General features: G+C 34.1%; 1 protein-coding gene across 2 annotated transcripts in view; it reads left to right on the top strand.

Moving 5' to 3' along the window:
• Positions 1 to 3340: 3340 nt before the first annotated feature.
• pdzk1 (PDZ domain containing 1) overlaps positions 3341 to 22263 on the top strand; it is a 30402-nt gene continuing 11479 nt past the window's right edge. Inside the window, 5 exon segments of one of the 2 annotated variants that reach the window (NM_001128670.2) lie at positions 3341 to 3394; positions 11336 to 11547; positions 14478 to 14706; positions 20345 to 20481; positions 21646 to 21841. In NM_001128670.2, coding sequence (NP_001122142.2) covers positions 11341 to 11547; positions 14478 to 14706; positions 20345 to 20481; positions 21646 to 21841 — 769 coding nt within the window. In that variant the 5' untranslated portion in view covers positions 3341 to 3394; positions 11336 to 11340. 2 annotated transcript variants of the gene reach the window in all.

A 22263-nucleotide genomic window follows, 5' to 3' on the forward strand; every position in this document is an offset into this window, starting at 1 on the left:
TAAACAAAAAATTATTAATTTATAAATATTAAATAGATAAACATAAAGAATGTTTTCGAGTACTAATAGACAATAAATAAATAAATAAATAAATAAGTAAAGAGATAAATAAATAAATAAATAAATAAATAAATAAATAAATAAATAAATAAATAAATAAATAAATATAAATAAACAGTGTCTGAAAGTTACAACAGACACTAAATAAATAAATAAATAAATATGGACAGTGTCTTCAAGTTACAACAGACACTAAATAAATAAATAAATAAATAAATATGGACAGTGTCTTCAAGTTACAACAGACACTAAATAAATAAATAAAAATAGACTGTGTCTTCAAGTAATGACATACTCTAAAAAAATAAATAAATGAATATGAACAATGTCTTCAAGTAGTAACAGACAATAAATAAATAATAATAAAAAAACTAAATATAAATAAATCAATTAATCAGTAAATGAATGAATAAATGAGGTATTTAATTAAGTCGATCGTTTATCTTTTTATAATGTAATACAATTTACACCTTTCCAAAATAACACATTTTGGAAATACATAAACAAATTGCTTTGTGTAATATTGCATTAACATTGTAAAGTTGCATTTGTTGACATTCGGAAGTTAGATTCATGCATAGAGTATACTAATAGCTTCTTAGAGGAGTTACAAATGCAAATACTCATGTGATTCATGCTTCCTGATTTAATCCAAAATCCACAGTTCTGTTAATATTTTTGAAAAAAGTCTCTAAAGCTGTAATTAATCATTTAATCCAACACTCATCATTTGTAATATATTATTTCAATTTAAAACAACTGTTTAAAATGTAAATTATTAATGTATGTCGAAGCTGCAATTCATTTTGAGCATCATTTCGGTGTCACACAGTCCTTCAAGAATCATTCTAATGTGCAAAAGAATAGTAATAATAAAAGTATCGTATGTTCCCAAACTTTTATTAATACTGCAAAATGTGCAGACATGAAAGTATAATTATGTAATGAAGTGGTTGAGTCTATGAGGCCTTACACATAAAATGTTGAGTATGTAAAACTAGTCTCCTAATTTGACTCTATCATGGGATTTAGGATTTAGATGTAATGAGTTTGGTAATACTGAGATGATTTGAGTGGCCTGCTGAAAACACAAATTAAGTTAAGAGGTGTGATTTACCAGAAGACTGAGCTGAGAATCACTGTCATAGAGGTATTTTCACAAGCATCTGTTCTTTACAGCAATAAAGAGAGCAGTGACACTTATTTCTCTTGTGTATATGCAATTGTCTTGAGAATAAAGGAAGGATTATAATATGAAATTAAACATTAATGGACATTTCTAAGTCTAAATAGGGAGGCTAATAAATCAGGGGGGCTAATAATTCTTCTGACTTCAACTGTTTGTTTATTTATATATATATATATATATATATATATATATATATATATATATATATATTTTTTTTTTATTTTATATATATATATATATATATATATATATATATATATATATATATATATATATATATATATATATATATATATATATATATATATATACTCCAAACTCCAAAATGTCATCTCTGTTCCATTAATGCAAATTATTCTCAAAGAGTGCAATCCACTTTGATTTTTTTTTTTTTTTTGGTTTATTTAAAGAAAAATGTAAAATGTATAATATTTTAGAACATACAGTTGAAACCAGAAGTTTACATACACTCTAAAAAAAGGAACATAAGCATTTTTTTAATGTCTGATTATCATACATTTTTGATTATCATTGTAAATCAGACTAAGTTTTTAAAATTTAGGTCTGTTAGGATTACCTAATTAATTTACATTTGCTAAATGCCAGAATAATGAGATTTTTTTGTTTGTTTTATTTTTATGAGAAATTTTTATCATTTATTTATTTCTAGACAGTCAAAAGTTTACACACATGTCCTTGGTATTTTTTTAGCTTTGCTTTTAAACTGTAAAACTTTGGTCAAATGTTTTGGGTATCCTTCCACAAGCTTCTTACAATAGTTTGCAGGAATTTTGGCCCATTTCCCCAGACAGAATTGGTGTAAAAGAGTCAGATTTGTTGACTGTCTTGCTCGCACAAGCTTGTTCAACTCTGCCCACAAATTGTCTATTGGACTGACATCAGGGCTTTGTGATGGCCACTCCAAAACATTTACTCTGTTGTACTTAAAGCACATTTTAACTATTTTGGCAGTGTGCTTAGGGTCATGGTCTGTTTGGAAGAGCCATTTGTGGCCAAGTTTTAATTTCCTGGCTGATGTCTAGAGATGTTGCTTCAGTATTTCTACATAATGTTCTTTCTTCATGATGCCATCTATGCTGTGTAGTGGACCAGTCCCTCCTGCAGCAAAACAGCCCCACAACATGATGCTGCCGCCCCCATACTTCACAGTTGGGAAGGTGTTCCTAGGCTTGTAAGCTTTCCCCTTTGTCCTCCAAATGTAACACTGGTCATTATGGCCAAACAGTTCAATCTTAGTTCCATCAGACCACAGGACATGTCTCAAAAAATGTATCTTTTTTTTCCAGTGTAATTTAGCAAATTATAATTTGGCTTTTTTGTTGATTTTAATTTGTTGATTTTTCCATGTTGTCACACAAGGAAGCAGAGTGTTTGAGGTTTACCTGAAATACTGTTCTACAGTTGTGCCTCCAATTAACTCAAATGTTGTCAATTAGCCAATCGGAAACTTCCAAAACCTTGACACCATTATCTGAGCCTTTTCAGAGGTATAATAACCTTGTACGTAATTTTGACTTTCAAGAAACGTTATAACAATTTCTCAAAAAAATATATGTCTCATTATTCTGCTATTAAGCATAACAGAAACACATTTGATAATCCTAACTCGAATCCTCCATGGGATTCGAATTACTGGATGGAGTTATTTAAAATGACACTTTATTACAATATGTAAATATATTATATAATATTAAATTACATAAAATAATTAAAAGGACAAATTCTGGACCTTTTGCCTGTGGAGGGGTGGCTCGTTCGAACCATCCGAACCCCCATGACTTGGCTTGGCTTTTTATATTATGTGCCAAACTGACATTAATATATAGAGCTTTCACAAATGACATGTTATAGTGCAATAAGTATAATATCCCGGCAAACATATTTACAGATGAAAGTCTTCTTAATCAAACCACAATCTTTCTGTACTGCTGTACTTAGGGCAGAATATGGTCACTTGTAGGAATAAACCTCCAGCCACGGGACATGGTTAAATAACTCACCTTTTAGATCAACCTTTGGTCTGTCAAAGTCCTTCACACACACACTTACACAGTGCTAGATAACACCTGAGCAGGAGCCAACAGACACCTCCTTTACAACAGGACACTGAGGAGACCACAGCTGGTGAGTGACCGACACTTCTGTCCTGTTCACAGCGTACAGACAAAAGTTGAGGAATACACTAGAGTGTCTTGTAATTTCTACCTTTACATGTTCTCTGAAAAGATTTAGACAGTAATTTTTATAATTTGACAAGACAAGTATAGTAAATACACAATAAAAATGCTGGGTTGTTTTTTTTACCCATAGTAGGATCAAACATTGGCTAACTCAACGTTGGGTTAATTTTTAAAATTAAATGTAACTGTCATTTTCTAAATTGTTTTACACTTTTTAAGCCCATCAATGGGTTTGTTTATAAGTTGACCCAAATCACAGTATAAAGAATAGAATAGAATAGAATAGAATAGAATAGAATAGAATAGAATAGAATAGAATAGAATAGAATAGGGTACAGTATATGCACAACTAGTGTTTCTTTCCATGCCAATAAAATTTCACAGTTTATGTGACATTTTTTTCCATTTTATACGGTTCCTTTTACAGCATCGATGTTGTAATGCAATTAAAATATAATCAGTTAAATAGACTTTGGCATTCATTTAGTTGCTCAAGCGCAAAACGAGATGAAAAGCCGTTTATACACACACAGCTGTCAGGATTAGCAGGCTATTGCAGAAGCTGCATTGAATACACTGGGGTAAAATAGATGTTCATATTTTATAAACATGGCGGGGGCATTTTTAATTTAATGCAGTGCTTCTTGTACATTCTGAGGATCCACTTTATACCCACTCAGCCAGTGGAGATTTGTCTAATTTTTTTAATAAAAACAGACCGTGCCGATTTTGTAATGGCATGCAGTTCACCGGAAGCTCTTGACCCAGGTTACTGACCAATGAAAAGTCCTTACGCATACTTCTACATATACCCAATAGATCTAAAAAATGGAGGGTTGTTTTAACCCACGATGTAAACATGCAAAAATCTGGGTTGTCACAATCTAATGTTGGGTCAGATATGGATATGGATTTTTCAATTAAACTTAAATGATTTTAGAGTGGGATTTTGTATATATTTGACCCAATGTTTGGTTTTGACAAACCAGAATTTGTTAAAGTGCAAACTTGGGTGAAAAATGAACAAAGCCAAGTGTTTCATTTTTTTTTTTTTTTTTTTAACTCAACAATTGGGTTTGTATGGTATTTGCTTTAGACTTAGATTAAAACAACCCAGGATTTCTTACAGTAAAAAGGCTGAGTTGCTGAAATATAATGCTGGAATAAATTTAGACAAACCCAGCATTGTGTTATTATTTTCATTTAAATTTAAATGACACTTTTTAACCCAACAGTTGGATTTGTCCAAATTTGGAACTAACGTTGGGTTACAGCAGCATGCATAGAATGTATAGAATGTTGTTTCATACACCCTGCAACAAAATCTGTCACTGTGGTGGTACACTTTTGTACCATACACATGGACATTAGTACTTTTAGAGTACACTTTTTTACCTTTATAGTACAATGAGGAACACATTTGTACTTTTTAGGTATTAATATGTACTATACCAATAAAGAAAAAAAAATCCCAGTAAATATAAAAGATATATAAATATATATATCTTTTAAAAAGATTCCGCCACAGTGACAGATTTCGGATTTTTACTTCTGACTGTGCACTCTCAGAAATAAAGGTAAGTGAGATGTCACTGGGGTGAGACGTTTACAAAAGGTATAAGTTTGTACCTAAAAGGTCCATATTAATACCTCAAATATACAAATTACTACCTAAAAAGTACAAAAGTGTTGCTCTTAATATTTGTAGGTGCTATTATGTACTTTTGAGGTACCAATATGGACCCTTTAAGTACAAAAGTATATCTTTTGAAAAGGTACCAGCTTGCGTACTCTTATTTCTGAGAGTGTGTGAATAATAAAAAAAGTCTCTCCATGAAAGATGGCTAGAAATTTGAATATGAAACCATTTTTGATCAATTTGACATCTTAACTCGGCATTCTTGCTTTCCAGTCATCTGTACAGATGAGAAACCTGAAGCAAAGTGGCATTAATTATTAAACAGCAGCAAGCAGGCAGGCAGGCAGTTTTAGGAATAATGCGATGATGTGAAAACACAGAGCAGTTGATGGATCACTGAAGTGTGAGAAGTGAACTTCAGCTCTCAGCTCATGTGTGAGGTGTTATGTAATGGGTATCGCATCAGCGGTGCTTGAATCTATAGCTTCATTCTTGGATTTTTTCCACTATTACATCATTTATCAATGTGGGCCAAGGCTCAAGGCAATTTTGCCAAAATATTTATGATTCTATATTATTTGTGCATGTTTTATTTTATTATAAAGCTTTCTTGATTGGTATTGATAAACATAGAGGTGCATACATAATAGCGTACTTTGACATAATCACCTTCATCCAGCTTGTTAACAATTAACAGTTTATTTCAATAACATTTTAATGATCCACATTCACAAATGTAAGTGGATTGAACATAAAACAATTAGGTTGTCCCCAAAAAAAGAAGAAAAAAAAAATAAAGAATTGTGTTGTTTCTGCTCATTTTAATATAATTTGAGGGAACTGCAAACATAATTTCTAAGTGAAGATAGATGCATTTCTACATTTAGGAAGAATGATAAATAGAATAAGAGTTAATTAAATAGATTTAATGCACAAATTAATGTTATTCCAGGGAACAAAAAAACAGACAAACAAACTAACATATATCAATATTCAATATTTAAAACATTACTTTTAAATCTGCTTGGGAAGAAGAACTTGCAGTAGAAATTCCAAGTGAAATTTGGGAACAAAAGCCCCTTTCACACATACAGACCTTTCCGGAAAATTGCCGGCAATTTTCCGGAAAGGTTGTATGTGTGAACAGGTCCTTTTTGAAAATACCGGTAAATTCGTTCTGGCTATTTTCCGGAAAGAGAAGTTGTAACATTACCGACAATTTGCTGGATTGCTGCGCTGTGTGAATGCAGAAGGAAGATTGCCGTAATAAGCGCGTGCACGTCTAGAACGTGCTGACGTGACACGTCTGCTTTAGCCAATCAGAACAGTCAGACGCATTTACGTCCGCGCGGTTTGTGAGAATAAAAGCCTTTGAATATTTTTCCAGACACCTTTAGCTGCTAGAAGTTAGTCAGATCACGTTTATATGTTCTTCTTAATGCCAACTGTGTAAATAATCATCGATGTGATGCTTATGATAAGCCGTTGTTTGTTTACCTTCAAGCTTTGCGTGTGCCTGTGAAACAGCCTGTGAGCGCCTGCACACGCACATATCATGAACATCTCGACATGCGAAAGTGATCCTGCGAAAGTTGTTCACAATATTGATCATCCACAGAGTTTGTAATGTAGTAAAATGTTTACAAATACAAGCGCAGCCGTTTAAAGCTCATTTGTGGTGAATGATGTCAGAATTTACCGGTATTTTGGAATGGATGTGTGAATGCTCTTTTCCGGAAAATTTCCGTAACGTCCTCGCCTGTGTGAACAGCGCTTTTTTGAATATACCGGTAAAGTCGTTCCGGAAATTTTCCAGAAATTTACCGGTATCACTGTGTGAAAGGGGCTAATGTCTTCAACTGGTTCACAGATGTTCCATTAATGCAAGACATTAGCCCCTTTCACACATAAAGACCTTTCCGGAAAATTACCGGCAATTTACCGGAAAGGTGTGTATGTGTGAACAGGCCCTTTTTGAAAATAGCGGTAAATTCGTTCTGGTTATTTTCCGGAAAGAGAAGTTGTAGCATTACCAGTAATTTGCCAGAATGCTGCACTGTGTGAATGCAGAAGGAAGATTGCCGGAAAAACCGCGCGCACCTCTAAAACGTGCTGACGTGAGACGTCTGCTTTAGCCAATCAGAACAATCAGACGCAATCACGTCCGCGCTGTTTATGAGAATAAAAGCCTTTGAATATTTTACCAGACATAGTTAGCTGCTAGATGTTAGTCAGATAATGCTTATATGTTCATCTTAATGCCAACCGTGTAAATAATTATCGATAAGATGCTTATGATAAGCCATTGTTTGTTTACCTTCAAGCTTTGCGTGTGCCCATGAAACAGCCCGTGAGCGCCAGCACACACACATTTCATGTACATTTTGACATGCGAAAGTGTTTCTCTATATTTCATTGAAGTTGTTCACAACACTGATCCATCCACAGAGTTTGTAATGTAATCAAATGTTTACAAACACAAGCCCAGCCATTTAGAGCTCATTTCTGGTTAATGATGTCAGAATTTACCGGTATTTTGAAATGGATGTGTAAAAAAAATTCCGTAACATCCTCGCCTGTGTGAACAGCACTTTTTTGAATTTACCGGTAAAGTCGTTCTGGTAATTTTCCAGATATTTACTGGTATCACTGTGTGAAAGGGGCTATAGTCTCATTCACTTTAAAGTACTTCATAGGCTTCATTATTCCAAGTGTAAATTGAATAAAATATTTCCAGAAGTGTCCCCAGTGTGTAACAAATGTCAGTTCTTAGATTCCAACCTGTCTCATTCCTATGTGATGTGTCCCAAATTACAGAGTTTCTGGATCAAAATATTTCAAGTTTTTTTAATTACAATAGATATTGCGATTAAACCAGATCCTATATTAATTATATTTGTAGCTTCTGAAGAATTTTTGAGGCTCACACGAGTACAACAACAGTTTCATATGGGTTGATCTTTGCCAAAAACTCATCCTTTTGTTTTGGAAGAAAAAAGAAGTTCCAACTCTTAAATTACGGCTGACAGAGCTAACAGGTACTCTACAGCTGAAAATAAAATCAGATATACCCTAATAGACAAGGTTTTGTTATTTGAAATAAATTTGGTCCCCTTTTATTTCCTTTTTACAAACTTGTAATTAATATGTTTACTATGCCTTTAATACCTATGTTTATTGTTATATAGCACTGGTGGGTGGTTGTTGGGGGAATGAATGTTTATTTTATTATTTTAAATTGTTTTAATTATTTTTATTAATGACTGTTGTTTGTTGTTGTTTTTTTATTATTTTTTTTTCAAATGTCATTGTTTGAATGCAAGTTTTATGTTTATGTTTAAAAAAAGTGTATTTTTAAGTAAATGTCTGCAAAAATTTCTAATAAGAAAAATATTAAAACAAAAAAACATTACTTTTATTATTTGTAAAACTTTTAATACTTTTTTGCTATAATCATTTAATTTAATTTAAAAATAATTTTAAAATATTAAATTATATTAATATATTACATTAATTAATTTTACATTGAATGTTAGAAACAAATCTAATATCAATATATATATATATATATATATATATATATATATATATATATATATATATATATATATATAATTCATAATACATTAATATTTTGTGTTTTTAGCTGAAAGAACTTCACAGAAATAAGAGTCATTTACTTTACCAATACGATTTGACCTCGACTTTAAACCTTTATAACCTTTCAAAATGCACCCTAACACAGGGCGGTGATTTTATGGCCCTTGATAATTCTCTATTACCCCAGTTATCACCTTCATTTCAAGAACACACGATTACATAATCATATCAACAGGTAAATGTTCCCCGCTTCATCAAATGTGTGGCAATCTGCTGCTGTTGAATAATAATAACCACATGCGATTTAACTGGCCACAGTATCACCACCACACATTGTGAAAAAAATGAAATCCACCTTTATTTGTGAATGCTGAATTTAAATGACTAGTTTTATCACCAAACAACTGGTGTATAACACATTATGTGCTTCAATGATAAGATAAAATCAGATGTACCAAGCATTTTATCACATTAGATGACCTCAGCTTAAAAGGCAAACACGTATCAATGGATGTTTCCTAACTGTGAATGTGAATTGACCAAGTAGAGCATTGTCTCTAAAATCACCTCTCTACACCGTAATTTACTATTCAGTCCACTAATATAGTCCACTTAAAGGAGTAAATTAAAATCAATGAGTTAACATAAATAAATTTAATTACTTAGAAACATACACTGATAGGATTCCACTGTGGATGCCATCTTGTGGTCAGATGGATTAATTGGGAATTAATTTGGTACATGAACTCTCACAGTGAGTTATGGGTATTGTTTGGCTGTTGAATGCACATTAATTGTACACTTGTAAATGTGGTGCATTGTGGGATTGATTGAGTGCACTACATTCACTATGATTTCAGACACCACTGCAATGGCTATTTGAAAATAGTGCCCTATATTTAAGTGTATACTGTAGGGCAGAGGTTCTCAAACAACTTTAAAGCTGGCGACCCCCAATGTAATATCGTCAAGAACTCGCGACCCTCAACTACCAAAGATTACCAAGATACCAAGATCACAAGATTTTAAGTAAATTTACTGTACATTACAGGGCTCGAAATTAACATTTTTGCTTGGTAGCACTGGTGCTGCTAACTTTTTTAAAAAATTAGGCGCACCAGCCAAAATTTTGTCGCACCCACTAATTTTGAGCACTGTTACTACAAGTTTTATAAACAGATTTTATTGCATTTCAATTCAACACTAATCAAAACTAACAAGCAATTATATATATATTTTTTTTTTTTTTTTTTATTATATTATATATATATATTTTTTTATTTATATATAAATTTATTTATTTATTTATTTATTTCAAATAACAAAACCTTGTCTATTAGGGTATATCTGATTTTATTTTCAGCTGTAGAGTACCTGTTAGCTCTGTCAGCCGTAATTTAAGAGTTGGAACTTCTTTTTTCTTCCAAAACAAAAGGATGAGTTTTTGGCAAAGATCAAACCATATGAAACTGTTGTTGTACTCGTGTGAGCCTCAAAAATTCTTTGGAAGCTACAAATATATTTATATATATATATATATATATATATATATATATATATATATATATATATATATATATATATATATATATATATATATATTAATATATATATATATATATATATATATATATATATATATATATATATATATATATATATATATATATATATATATATATATATTGTATATATATATATATATATATATATATATATATATATATATATATATATATATATATATATATATATATGCGTGAGGAAAATATGTATCAATGAAATCCCATTATTACAAGAAAATATATTTTTACAACATAATTGAGTGACCAAAAGATACAAAGACCGCTCACCGGCCCTACACGCACTGCTTGACATGAATGAATCTGTTAATGTTACATTACTGTGCTGTGGTCTCACGGGTGGTGTCTGATATTGCACTGATGCCTTTGACAGATACCTTATTATTTGCATACGTCATTTTAATAGCAAAACCGGTCTTTTCATGAGCTGCAATATTTAATCTTAGTCTGTGCTAGACCTTTTGCGATGTAATAAAAGCAGTTTTTTATTTTTTTAACACCATTTTAAGGACAAAATTATTAGCCCCTTTAAGCTTTTTTTTTTTTTTTTGATAATCTACAGTACAAACCGTCATTATACAATAACTTGCCTAATTACCCTAACCTGCCTAGTTAACCTAATTAACCTAGTTAAGCCTTTAAATGTCACTTTAAGCTGTATTGAAGTGTCTAGAAAAATATCTGGTAAATTAATATTTAATGTCATCATGACAAAGATAAAATAAATCAGTTATTAGAAATGAGTAAGTAAAACTGTTATGTTTAGAAATGTGTTGAAAAAATCTTCTCTACGTTAAACAGAAATTGGGGGAAAAATAAACAGGGAGATAATAATTCAGGAGGGTTAATAATTGTGACTTCAACTGTATACCATGAAGAGGAAAATGCAGTGAGTTTATGCAAACCAGTCTAGAAAATCAAAGTATAAAAATGAAAGTACCTCAGATATTCAGCATAGTTTCAGTGTGTTTGTGTTGCAATCTTAGTCAATTGCTGGGGAAAATACTTTCAGACATGGAATGTTGTTTCTGGATCTCTTACTTTTGAAATCCTTTCCTGATAGGAAAAATGGCTGGGCCAAAGCCGCGTATCATCAGTTTGACCAAGCGAGAGAGCCAGGGTTATGGCTTCTACCTTCGCGTGGAGCACGGCGAGGAGGGTCACCTGATCCGGGCGCTGGAGATGGGTGGTGCTGCAGAACTGGCTGGTCTGAAGGATGGAGACCGGATACTGAGAGTCAATAACACATTTGTGGATAATCTTGAGCACACTCAGGTTTGACAATTTTTTATTGTAAATGAAATATGTTTTTGGTTAAAATGTCACAAACTTTCCTGTTTCTGCAGTGTATTTTCACACCTCTGTTTTGGAAAGGATTCCCAAAGTTTGTAATGTTTAACACAGTGCACACTTTAGGTGAACAATTAATCCATGCATGTTAATTGACTGGAAAAATTCACGTAGACTTTAAGGCACGCAAGGGTCAAGTGCTGAAAGAAGAAATGGATAGCATAAAAAGTGGACTTCATTAAACGCATTGGCTGGCTTGCTTAGAACTTGTGAAGCTGCACTCGATGAATATATATATATATATATATATATATATATATATATATATATATATATATATATATACAGTTGAAGTCAGAATTATTAGCCCCCTTTTGATTTTTATTTTCTTTTTTAAATATTTCCCAAATGATGTTTAACAGAGCAATGACATTTTTACAGTATGTCTGATAATATTTTTTCTTCTGAAGAAAGTCTTATTTGTTTTATTTCGGCTAGAATAAAAGTAGTTATTAATTTTTTTTTAAACATTTTTGGGACAAAATTATTAGCCCCTTTAAGCTAATTCTTTTTTGGATAGTCTACAGAACAAACCATCATCATACAATAATTTGACTAATTACCCTAACCTGCCTAGTGCACCTTATTACCCTAGTTAAGCTTTTAAATGTCACTTTAAGCTGTATAGAAGTGTCTTGAAAAATTTCAAGTAAAATATTATTTACTGTTATCATGACAAAGACAAAATACATCTGTTATTAGAAATAAGTTTTTAAAACTATTATGCTTAGAAATGTGCTGAAACAATCTTCCCTCCATTACACAGAAATTGGGGAAAAAAATAAACAGGGTCGCTAATAATACAGGGGGCTAATAATTCTGACTTCAACTGTATATATTAATATATGCACATTTTTAGGGGGATTGCATTTTACGGCAGGGGCACTATCTCTCCAGTCTTTTCTTAATTCCATTAAATTCAATTCATCTTTATTTCTCTAGCGCTTTTATAGAGTAGATTGTGTCAAAGCAGCTCAACATAGATGTTCTAGTAAGTTGAAAATGTGTCAGTCCAGTTTTAAGAGTTGAAGTTCAGTTAAGTTCAGCTCAGTGTGGTTTAATTTTCACTGCTGAAAGTCTAAACACTGAAGAGCAAATTCATCGAGGGCAGCTCCACAAGTTCCAAGCAAGCCAGCCAATGCGTTTAATGAAGTCCACTTTTTATGCAATCCATTTCTTCTTTCAGCACTTGACCCTTGTGCCTTAAAGTCTACATTATTTTTCCAGTCAATTTGACTTGTATGGATTAATTGTTCACCTAAAGAATAACAGTGTATATGTAATGTATGTATATATAAATAATAATAATTATAATAATAATAATAGAGATTTGACAACTAATAACAGTGCTTGGGGTGAGTTCCATGAATAACCCTTCCCATACAGAAGAGAAATATATTTAAATAAATAAATAGTTTTCATTTAAATACAATATAGATTAGATTAAAGAGCCATGACACCCCCAACTTTTGGTTCAGGTCTACCTCAGAATTTTTTCAAAAGATGCATCATAATGGGCGTGGAGCTCCGCGAGCAAAGAGCAGGAGTGGGCGTGGCCAGCAGAGCAGGGGAGAAGGAGGGGAGTGAACAACCGTTGGGTTGTCAGTTGGCTCACAAAATGAGACACAAACTGTGAGACGCATGATTTTATAGTTTACAAAGTTAAAATGAAAAGAAATAAACAGTAACTTAAGCCCTGCTACATTTGTCATTTGTAATTTTATATACAGATAACCAAAATTTATGTCATTATAAAGATAATCGTGTTCATATAAACACTATAAATGAGGACTTCTCCCTCAATCCCCGGGTCTGAATGCAGACTCAGTGCAGCAGGTCTCTTGCCCTGTCTATTTTAATCTTTAGCCCTGCTGGTAATCTGGAGGATTTGGGCGAACACAGCAACACAGCGACGTATCTAAATGTTAATAAACTCCTGATAAAAGACAACATCCACCATTCTCCAATTCTCGTACTGCTCTCCCGACAAAAATGCTTGCTGCACACTAACAGCTTTGCTGTTTCGGCCCTGACAGCATTGTGGGGAAAAAACATGCAGCAAACCCCATGGATCATGGAAACAAACACATACGACCCTTTATGAACAGCTAAATACTGTGTGCCATGGACGTTGTCTCACTTAATCATCAACATAGGATCTCACAGCTTGGCACTGGCAGGTCTGCCTTGCCTTCGGAAAGCATGCGTAGTCATGAATAATTAAGAAGCCGGCTCTACTTATAGGATAAGAAAACTCCGCTATAAATAATAATAAGAAACCGACACATCATCTTGCAGTTCTTGCCTCAAAAATATTTTAAAACCGGAGGCTAAAATTAGCTGACAAAAGCTCAAAATTATCCAGTTTTCCCCACAATTAAAGCTAAAATGTGCTAACATTGTCTTAACTGATGATCAACACACACAAATCTGTTAAGATCTCAAAAAAAAAAATACCTGAGGGTTTCGTGAACCTTAAGTAAAGTGAATGGTTAAATGTATGCGTTAGCTGAAAACAGCAACAGTTTTATGTTTTACGTTTGTTTAAAACCATTACATCAGGGAATAATATGCATTTCTTATGCATAATAATAACATTACATCTCATTTATTAAGCCAGCTCTTTCTCCTGAATAAATGTGGAGAATCCAAAAATCTGATGACCTATATGTGTACTCTACAATCCTGACAGCCAATCATCACTTTGAATTACCACATAAATGTATAAAATCACATAAAGTCTTCAACTTCAACTTTTAAAACTGGACGAATGAATATTAACATCTCCAGAAAATGTGTTTCATTTGGTCAGGGTTTCATGACCTGACACTTTTTTATTATAATTTTTGGGTCAGGTTGCAGATTTGGTGAGGAACAGTGGCATGAGCGTCACATTGCATGTGCTTGGAGAAGAGGCCTATAAGACAGCAAAAGCCAACAATGTGAATCTTGCTGACCTTCAGTCCTTGCCAGGTCAAAGCCAGCCCACCATGAACGGAGTGTCTACACCAGCTGCTAAAGCCAAACTGTGTTATCTGCAAAAATCCAGCAGTGGATTTGGTTTCTCCTTAAAGTCCACCAAGGGTAAGCCAATAAACAAATAAATAAATAAATAAATAAAACAATGCAATGACCAGTCTATTGGCCAACAGCTTGACATCTGGTCCACAATAATACTTCTCTGTGACCAAAAGTCCTACTTCTTATCTCAAAATTAAAATAAGTGTCGGTAACAATGTTGTTATTTGAAATTCTGTCTTGGAAATTAGAATTTCATTTCATTCATTTTCTTTTTGGCTTAATGCCTTTATTAATCCGGGGTCGCCAACTTATCCAGCACATGTTTCACATAGCGGATGCCCTTCCAGCTGCAACCCATCTCTGGGAAACATCCACACACACTCATTCACACTTATACACTACGGACAATTTAGCCTACCCATTTCACTTGTACCGCTTGTCTTTGGACTGTGGGGTAAAACGGAGCACCTGGAGGAAACCCACGCGAATGCAGGGAGAACATGCAAACTCCATACAGAATCGCAAACTGACGCAGCCGAGGCTTGAACCAGCAATCCTCTTGCTGTGAGGTGACAGCACTACCTACTGCGCCACTGCATCACCTAATTTAATTTAATTTAATTTAATTTAATTTAATTTAATTTAATTTAATTTAATTTAATTTAATTTAATTTAGGGCAACACAGTGGTGCAGTAAGGGCATCCGCTGTGTAAAAACGTGCTGAATAAGTTGGCGGTTCATTCCACTGTGGTGACCCCGGATAAATATTTTATTTTATTTTATTTTATTTTATTTTATACATTTTTAGCCCAATTCTGTTAATGACAGAAATATCAAAAATTGAGAAAATGTTTGTCGAAAGTATGAATTTATTTCTATCCAAAGCAATAATAATAATAATAATAATAATAATAATAATAATAATTATTATTATTATTATTATTATTATTATTATCATATTTACAGCATATAGACAGTTTCATACAGCAAATCATACTTAACTAAAATGCTTTAATCTGAGTTTTAAATTGTGAAATTTGAATGGTGAAGTTTTGTATTGAACAACCTACAATTCTTGGCCTAATTAAAATTTTGGAACAGTTAGTCAATCTAAAAAACACGATCTTAGGAAACAGTAGAATATGTGGTTTAAAAAAACTATGAAAGATAAAGAGGAGCCAGACATTGAAGATATTTAAAAATGAGCAGCAAGACTTTATAATGAATGCGATACTGAATTTGAAGCCAGTGGAGTTGAAAAGGAAGAGGTGTGATGTGTTCAGTGGTGCATGTATGAGTGACAGTCCTCACAGCTGAATTAAATGCCAAAATGAAGTAGCTTCACAGCGAAAGACTTTTGAAAGAGAGATATTTTCAATAAAGCCCCAATAAACTTTACTTTTGTTAGTGCAAAGCTTTTAAAAAATGGTCATATGAATGGTACCATCCACCAAACACTAACTAAAGTATTTTGTGAAAAAGTGTACAGCTGAATAAATGTGATAAACAATAGGAGACCCAACACTGAGCCCTGTGGAACACCGTAAGTAAGTCAGGTGCACACTATACCATTTGGTTACATAAGCCAAAAATAGAAAATCCTAAATGTTCCTATTCTGCTAAGGCACGGGTGCCCAAACCCTGTCCTGTAGGGCTGATGTCCTGCAAAGTTTTGTTCCAACCCCAATCATACACCTGGGCTAGTTAATCAAGTTCTTAAGCTGCAGTCCCACATCACTTTTTCCCCATAAATTTCTCCCCATAATTTTCCATTTCCATTTCCAATTTGAAAGACCCACCTCCCTACTAAGAAAATCCAGAATATGGCATCCAGTTAATAGGCCATTAATAAACTGTGAGTTAATGGGTTATAAATGGCTTCATAACTGTATTTTAATGATTTATAACTACCTAATAAACCAATAATAGATCATGATCAAGCTGTTGGTAAATTACTTACTAAAGACTTGTTAAGTTTATAAATGTTATTGGGACGTTTTTTTTTTTTTTTCTAAATTTGCAACTATTCTTCATTTATTAACTGTTAGCAGATGAGGAATAGTTGCAACTAGAATAACGTCCCAACATACATAAACTATTAACTGATACTTAACTAATATATTGACTCACACTTTACAAATCAGTTGTTTATAGTCTGTTTATCATCTACTAATGCAAGTGAAATTTTATAGAACTTTTTTAATAACAGAAATTGTATTTATTTTGTTTTCATGTTTAGCACAAAAAGTGCCCAAACCTCGTGGGTTTGTATTCTGTTGTATGCTGCTGTTCTGCCATGTGATGGTTCAGTATGTGTGTTTCTATACATTAACACAATGTTCAACATTTCATCTGTGGAGTTTCTTTGGTAAAATACAGCACACAGAAAAGCCCATGAGTGGAACAAGGCTAAGATACAAACATTTTATATTTAAAATATCAAATCAAATTTCTGTGGCTTGAACTTGCTCCATCCATTTGCTGTTCTACAAAGTTTCACTGGTATTATTAGATGATTAACAAATATGAACAACTGATCTGTAAAGTGTGAGTTAATATATTAGTTAAGAGTTAGTTAATAGCTTATATATGTTATTGGGACGTTATTCTAAAGTTGCAACTGTTCCTCATTTACTAAGTTAATAAATGAAGAATAGTTGCAACTTTAGAATAACATCCCAATAATATATATAAACTTTTAACAGACCCTTAACAAGTCTTTAGTAAGTAATTTGCCACCAGCTTGATCATGATCTATTACTAATATTCATTCATTTTCTTGTCGGCTTAGTCCTTTTATTAATCCGGGGTCACCACAGCAGAATGAACGGCCATCTTATCCAGCAAGTTTTTACGCAGCGGATGCCCTTCCAGCCACAACCCATCTCTGGGAAACATCCACACACATATTCACACACACACTCATACATTCATACACTACGGGCAATTTAGCCTACCCAATACACCTGTACCACATGTCTTTGGACTGTGGGGGAAACCGGAGCACCTGGAGGAAACCCACGCAAATGCAGGGAGAACATGCAAACTCCACACAGAAACGCCAACTGAGCCGAGGTTCGAACCAGCGACCCAGCGACCTTCTTGCTGTGAGGCGACAGCACTACCTACTGCGCCACTGCCTCGCCTATTACTAATATATTGGGTAATTATAAATCATTAAAATACAGCTAAGAAGTCATTCATAACTTGTTAACTAACAGCTTGTAAGTTATCTGTTGGTCTTCTATTCACCTTATTCTCCGCCGACGAGTGGGCGCTGAAATTTGAATCTTTTTGGCTTGAGACTTCCGGTCTCATTTACTTACATTCATTTTTTGACGTTAAAAACTGCTCATTACGCTGCTTGATGTTTGCAATTTGATATTTTCTTATTATAGTATTCTACTTGGTCTATATAGTCATGCAAACATTTGTTTGTAGAGCAAGTAGTTTGACCGTTTTCTGCCGTTTATTATTCCTAGTCATTTCTCCCATAGGCGACTGAATCGGAAGTTCTAAGACAATCGCGAAAACAGGCGCACATCTGCATTTTAGAATGATCAATAAGGCACAGTTATAATTAACAAACTATTAACTTTTATTTAACAAGTAATTTATAACTCATTAACTGACAGTTTGTTAATAATCTATTAACTAGTTAAAACGGATAGTTATTCTAAAGTGTTACCTAACCATCTGACAAACTAATCCAACACAAATAATTGCTTAAAATGTCACTAAAATGCAGTGTTTGAACCTGTGTTTGAACCTTTTGAGAAAAAAGAACCCCTCCTTTTAATAAGCTGGCTATGGACCTGTGACAGAACTATCTTTTTAAGAGGGGGGGGGGAGTTTTGTGGAAAAGGCTTTGTTGAATATCATCTCTTTTAAAGTTGCAGTTATGCAGTTAACATAGTAAATAAGCAAACAAAAGTGGATCCTACACCAACCGCTGTGGAACACCATTCATAAAGAAGACTCTGAATGAACACTCGTAATCTGTAAAAATTGATTTAAATAGGATTAAAACCAAATAAGTGGATTTTCTTTGACCACGACGCATGTCAAGCATTGTAATTATATTAAATTCCAACTGCAAGAATGACACTCTTAAATATACAACTTTGAAAGAAGGTTAACAGCAATGTCTGCTTTGTTGTATCCATAGTAGACTGATTTAAGAACTGTGTTCCATTCAGAAGGGCTTATCCTTATGCCCTAATCCCCTTATTTACAGCACTTACAGTGCATCCAATGGATTAGGGCAAACGGATGAGCCCTTTATAATGGAATTCAGTGTGTAGGACCAAATAACTTTTGTGCAAACGATCATTGGGGTCTGAATGTTCATTAGTTGTACCCTTTGAAATCCTTCATTCCAATGGGCCCTTTGATATGTACAACCCAGGCTCATTGTGGAAACGTAGCCCTGCGGACATTTCTGGAGGCCGCGAAAAAAGTCCCAGGAGGTACGTATTCATGCAGGTTTTGTTTTCGCGAATCCGTGAGAGGGGGCTGCGGCGTTCACGCCCGTGCTGTTCTCACGCGAAAAGTCGGCGGAGGCCACTGTCGAGCGACCGTCTGTCCCAAATGATGATTTACAAAAGTTGTCTAGAAATATAAAAAAAAAAAGCAAAAGCCCTCGTCCGATTTTGACCGCAATTTCGGGTTTCGCCGCATTCTCGCCCCATTGCGAACTCCACGCTTTTATTTTTTGGATTCTGTTTTTCATCTTACCTGATTTCTGGAACCGCTCTTCCCGGACTCGATCCCGGTCGTCGTCGCTGCGGCCGGCTCCTTCTCCAGGCCTCCTAGTTGTGACGGGAAAGCCTTGCACATGGAGGTGAGCCGTCACAGCCGGCGAGCGAGCGTGAAGAAGAGGAGCAGTGTCACACCGCCCCGAAGCGTTCGTTCGAAAAAAACTAAATGTGGCCATACGTACCTCCGGCCACGTAAATCGCGGTCTCCAGAAATGTCCGCGGGGCTATGTTATTGGAATGAGCCTGGGTTGGATATGTAATAGGCATACGGCTATATAAAGAGAGAATTATGAGTAGGTCATTCCAGACATCTCAAGTCCCCTGGAAGTTTCGGGAGTCTCCCGTAAATGCACAGAGACTCCCGGATGCCTGCAAACGAGTGATAATCTCTGGTAAATTGCGCATCTCCTTCCCGCTCCTCAAATACGTCGTGCACCCTTCTTACCCCTCCCCACCGCATCCATCCTCGCTCTTTAGACACATCGCACGCACCTTGTCAAACGCCACCAAACCACCACCCCCTCTGACAAATGAGCGGGACTCTACAAAATGAACCGTGAAACTCTGACCAATGAGATGAGAGTTTACTTACACGTGACTTGTTTTAGTTCTTGTGAAAGCCGTGTTTTTAGCCATGTGAAAGCGAACCGCATCAAGAACAAGCAACATTGTAACAATTTTAATTCCTGTTTCGGAACAACTGAATCGATTCACAGGTGTGAGAGCACCCTAAGTGTTTTCTAGTGCACTGTGAAGTCAACAGTGACCAAGTGGTTTTCTGATATTGCGAAAGTTAAACATGAGCTCATTTTCTTAGAATTGTTTTGGTTTAATCAACCAATAATTTGATTGTTGAAATATTTTTGATGACATAAGAGACCAAGAATCGGTATGTGTTTGAAGAAAACTTGTTTTTTTTTTTTGTTTTTTTTTTTCGCAGGGGCTCATGGCATATTCATGGTAGACGTGGTGTCAGGAGGAGTGGCAGATCAGGCAGGTGTGAAGCTCGGTGATCGCCTAGTGGAGATCAACAGTGAAAATGTTGAGCATCTCGTACATGATCAGATTGTGCAAAAAGTAAGTAGAATGGCATTTTTTTGTTAAATGATATAAATCCTGTCTACATACTATATTTTTGCTAACTTATAAGACTTTGTTCCACAACATCTAGTCAGTCTTTTAAAAACCTGATCTGTTGTTCATAAAAAATGTCTTCAATCCAGGGGCTACAGTGCTTTTTCCAATTAATTGTTACCTTGAGACTTGCTCTGACTGCATATAATTGAATCAGTGAATCGGTAACTTGAGATTCATTCTGGCCAGATAATTTAAATCAGTAATTTGTTACTTTGAGAAGGGTTTTGACTTGTTCATTTGAATCAGTGAATTGTTACCTTGAGACTCATTCTGGCAAGATTATTTAAGTTTATTTATTTACTTTAGACTCCTTCTGTTCTGACTGGTTCATGTAAATCAGTAAATTGATCATTTGGGACTCGTTCTGACTGGATTACTTGAATCAGTGAATCATTTACCTGAGACTGGCATTGACTAATTCATTTGAATCACTGAATAATTAACTTGAGGCCTATTCTGACAGTATTATTTGAATCTGTAAGTTGTTAATTTAAGATTCTTTCTGACTGGATCATGAACATTAGAAAATTTCTCATTTGAGACTCGTTCTGACTGGATCATTTGAATGAGTGAATCGTTTACTTTAAACTGGCTCTGACTGGTTCATTTGAATCAGTGAATAGTTGAATATAGACTCACTCTAACTGGATCATGTAAATCATTGAATTTGTTACCTGAGACTCGTTCTGATTGTTTAATTTGAATTAGTGAATCGTTTACTCAAGACTGGCTCTGACTGGTTAATTTGAATCATGGAATGGTTGAATGTTTACTTGCTCTTACTGTATCGTTTGAATCAGTGAATCGTTTACTCGAGACTCATTTGAATCAGTGAATGGTTAACTGTACATTAGCTCTAACTGAATCATTTGAATCGTTTACTCGAGACTGGCTCTAACTGGATCATCTGAATCAGTGAAATGTTTCACTTACAATTAATGGAATAAAATTGGTACAATATTTTGCAAAGTTGTAAAGTAAAATGTCTCCTTAAAGAAAAAAGAAATACTCCAATAGAGTACAAATATTTAAAAAATGTACATAAGTACAGTAGTGAAGCATAAATATTAGTTACTGTCCCCCACTTTTCTTTTGTTATTATAGGTGAAAGCAGCGAGTGACAGATTAATGCTTCTGCTGGTGGATGAAGAAGCTGACAGATATTTCAAGAGCAAAAACATTCAACCAGGTGTTTCTCATGCCACAGTCAAACACCTCCCGCATAAGCCGCGCATTGCAGACATGATCAAGAGAGCCGATGGCTATGGCTTCATGCTGAAGGAAGATCCTAAACGTAAAGGTGAGTATGTACAGTATGTCAACATTATATTATATTTATGGAACTTTAAGACCATGATTTTGCCAGTGTTGGATAAAGTTACTTTAAAGTCATAGATTACCATCTTAAATGAATGCTAATCTGTAAAAAAAATGGTCCCACTTTATATTAAGTGGCTTTAACTAATATGTACTTACACAGGAATTAATAGTTTGTTATAATGTACTTATTGTGTAACTACATGTATTTACTGTGTACTTATGCTTGATTAAATACATGTATGTAGTTACATCTGTAATTAACTTTTGTAATTACATTTGTAAATACACTGTTGACCATCCCTTACACCTTAACCCACCCTTAAACATACCCATGCCACCAAACCTGTCCATAACCCAACCTCTTTTCCAACTCAAAAGCCCCACGTGTTCACAAATACATTA

This window comes from Danio rerio, chromosome 9 (assembly GCF_049306965.1).
Source record: "Danio rerio strain Tuebingen ecotype United States chromosome 9, GRCz12tu, whole genome shotgun sequence".
NCBI classification, from domain to species: Eukaryota; Metazoa; Chordata; class Actinopteri; order Cypriniformes; family Danionidae; genus Danio; species Danio rerio.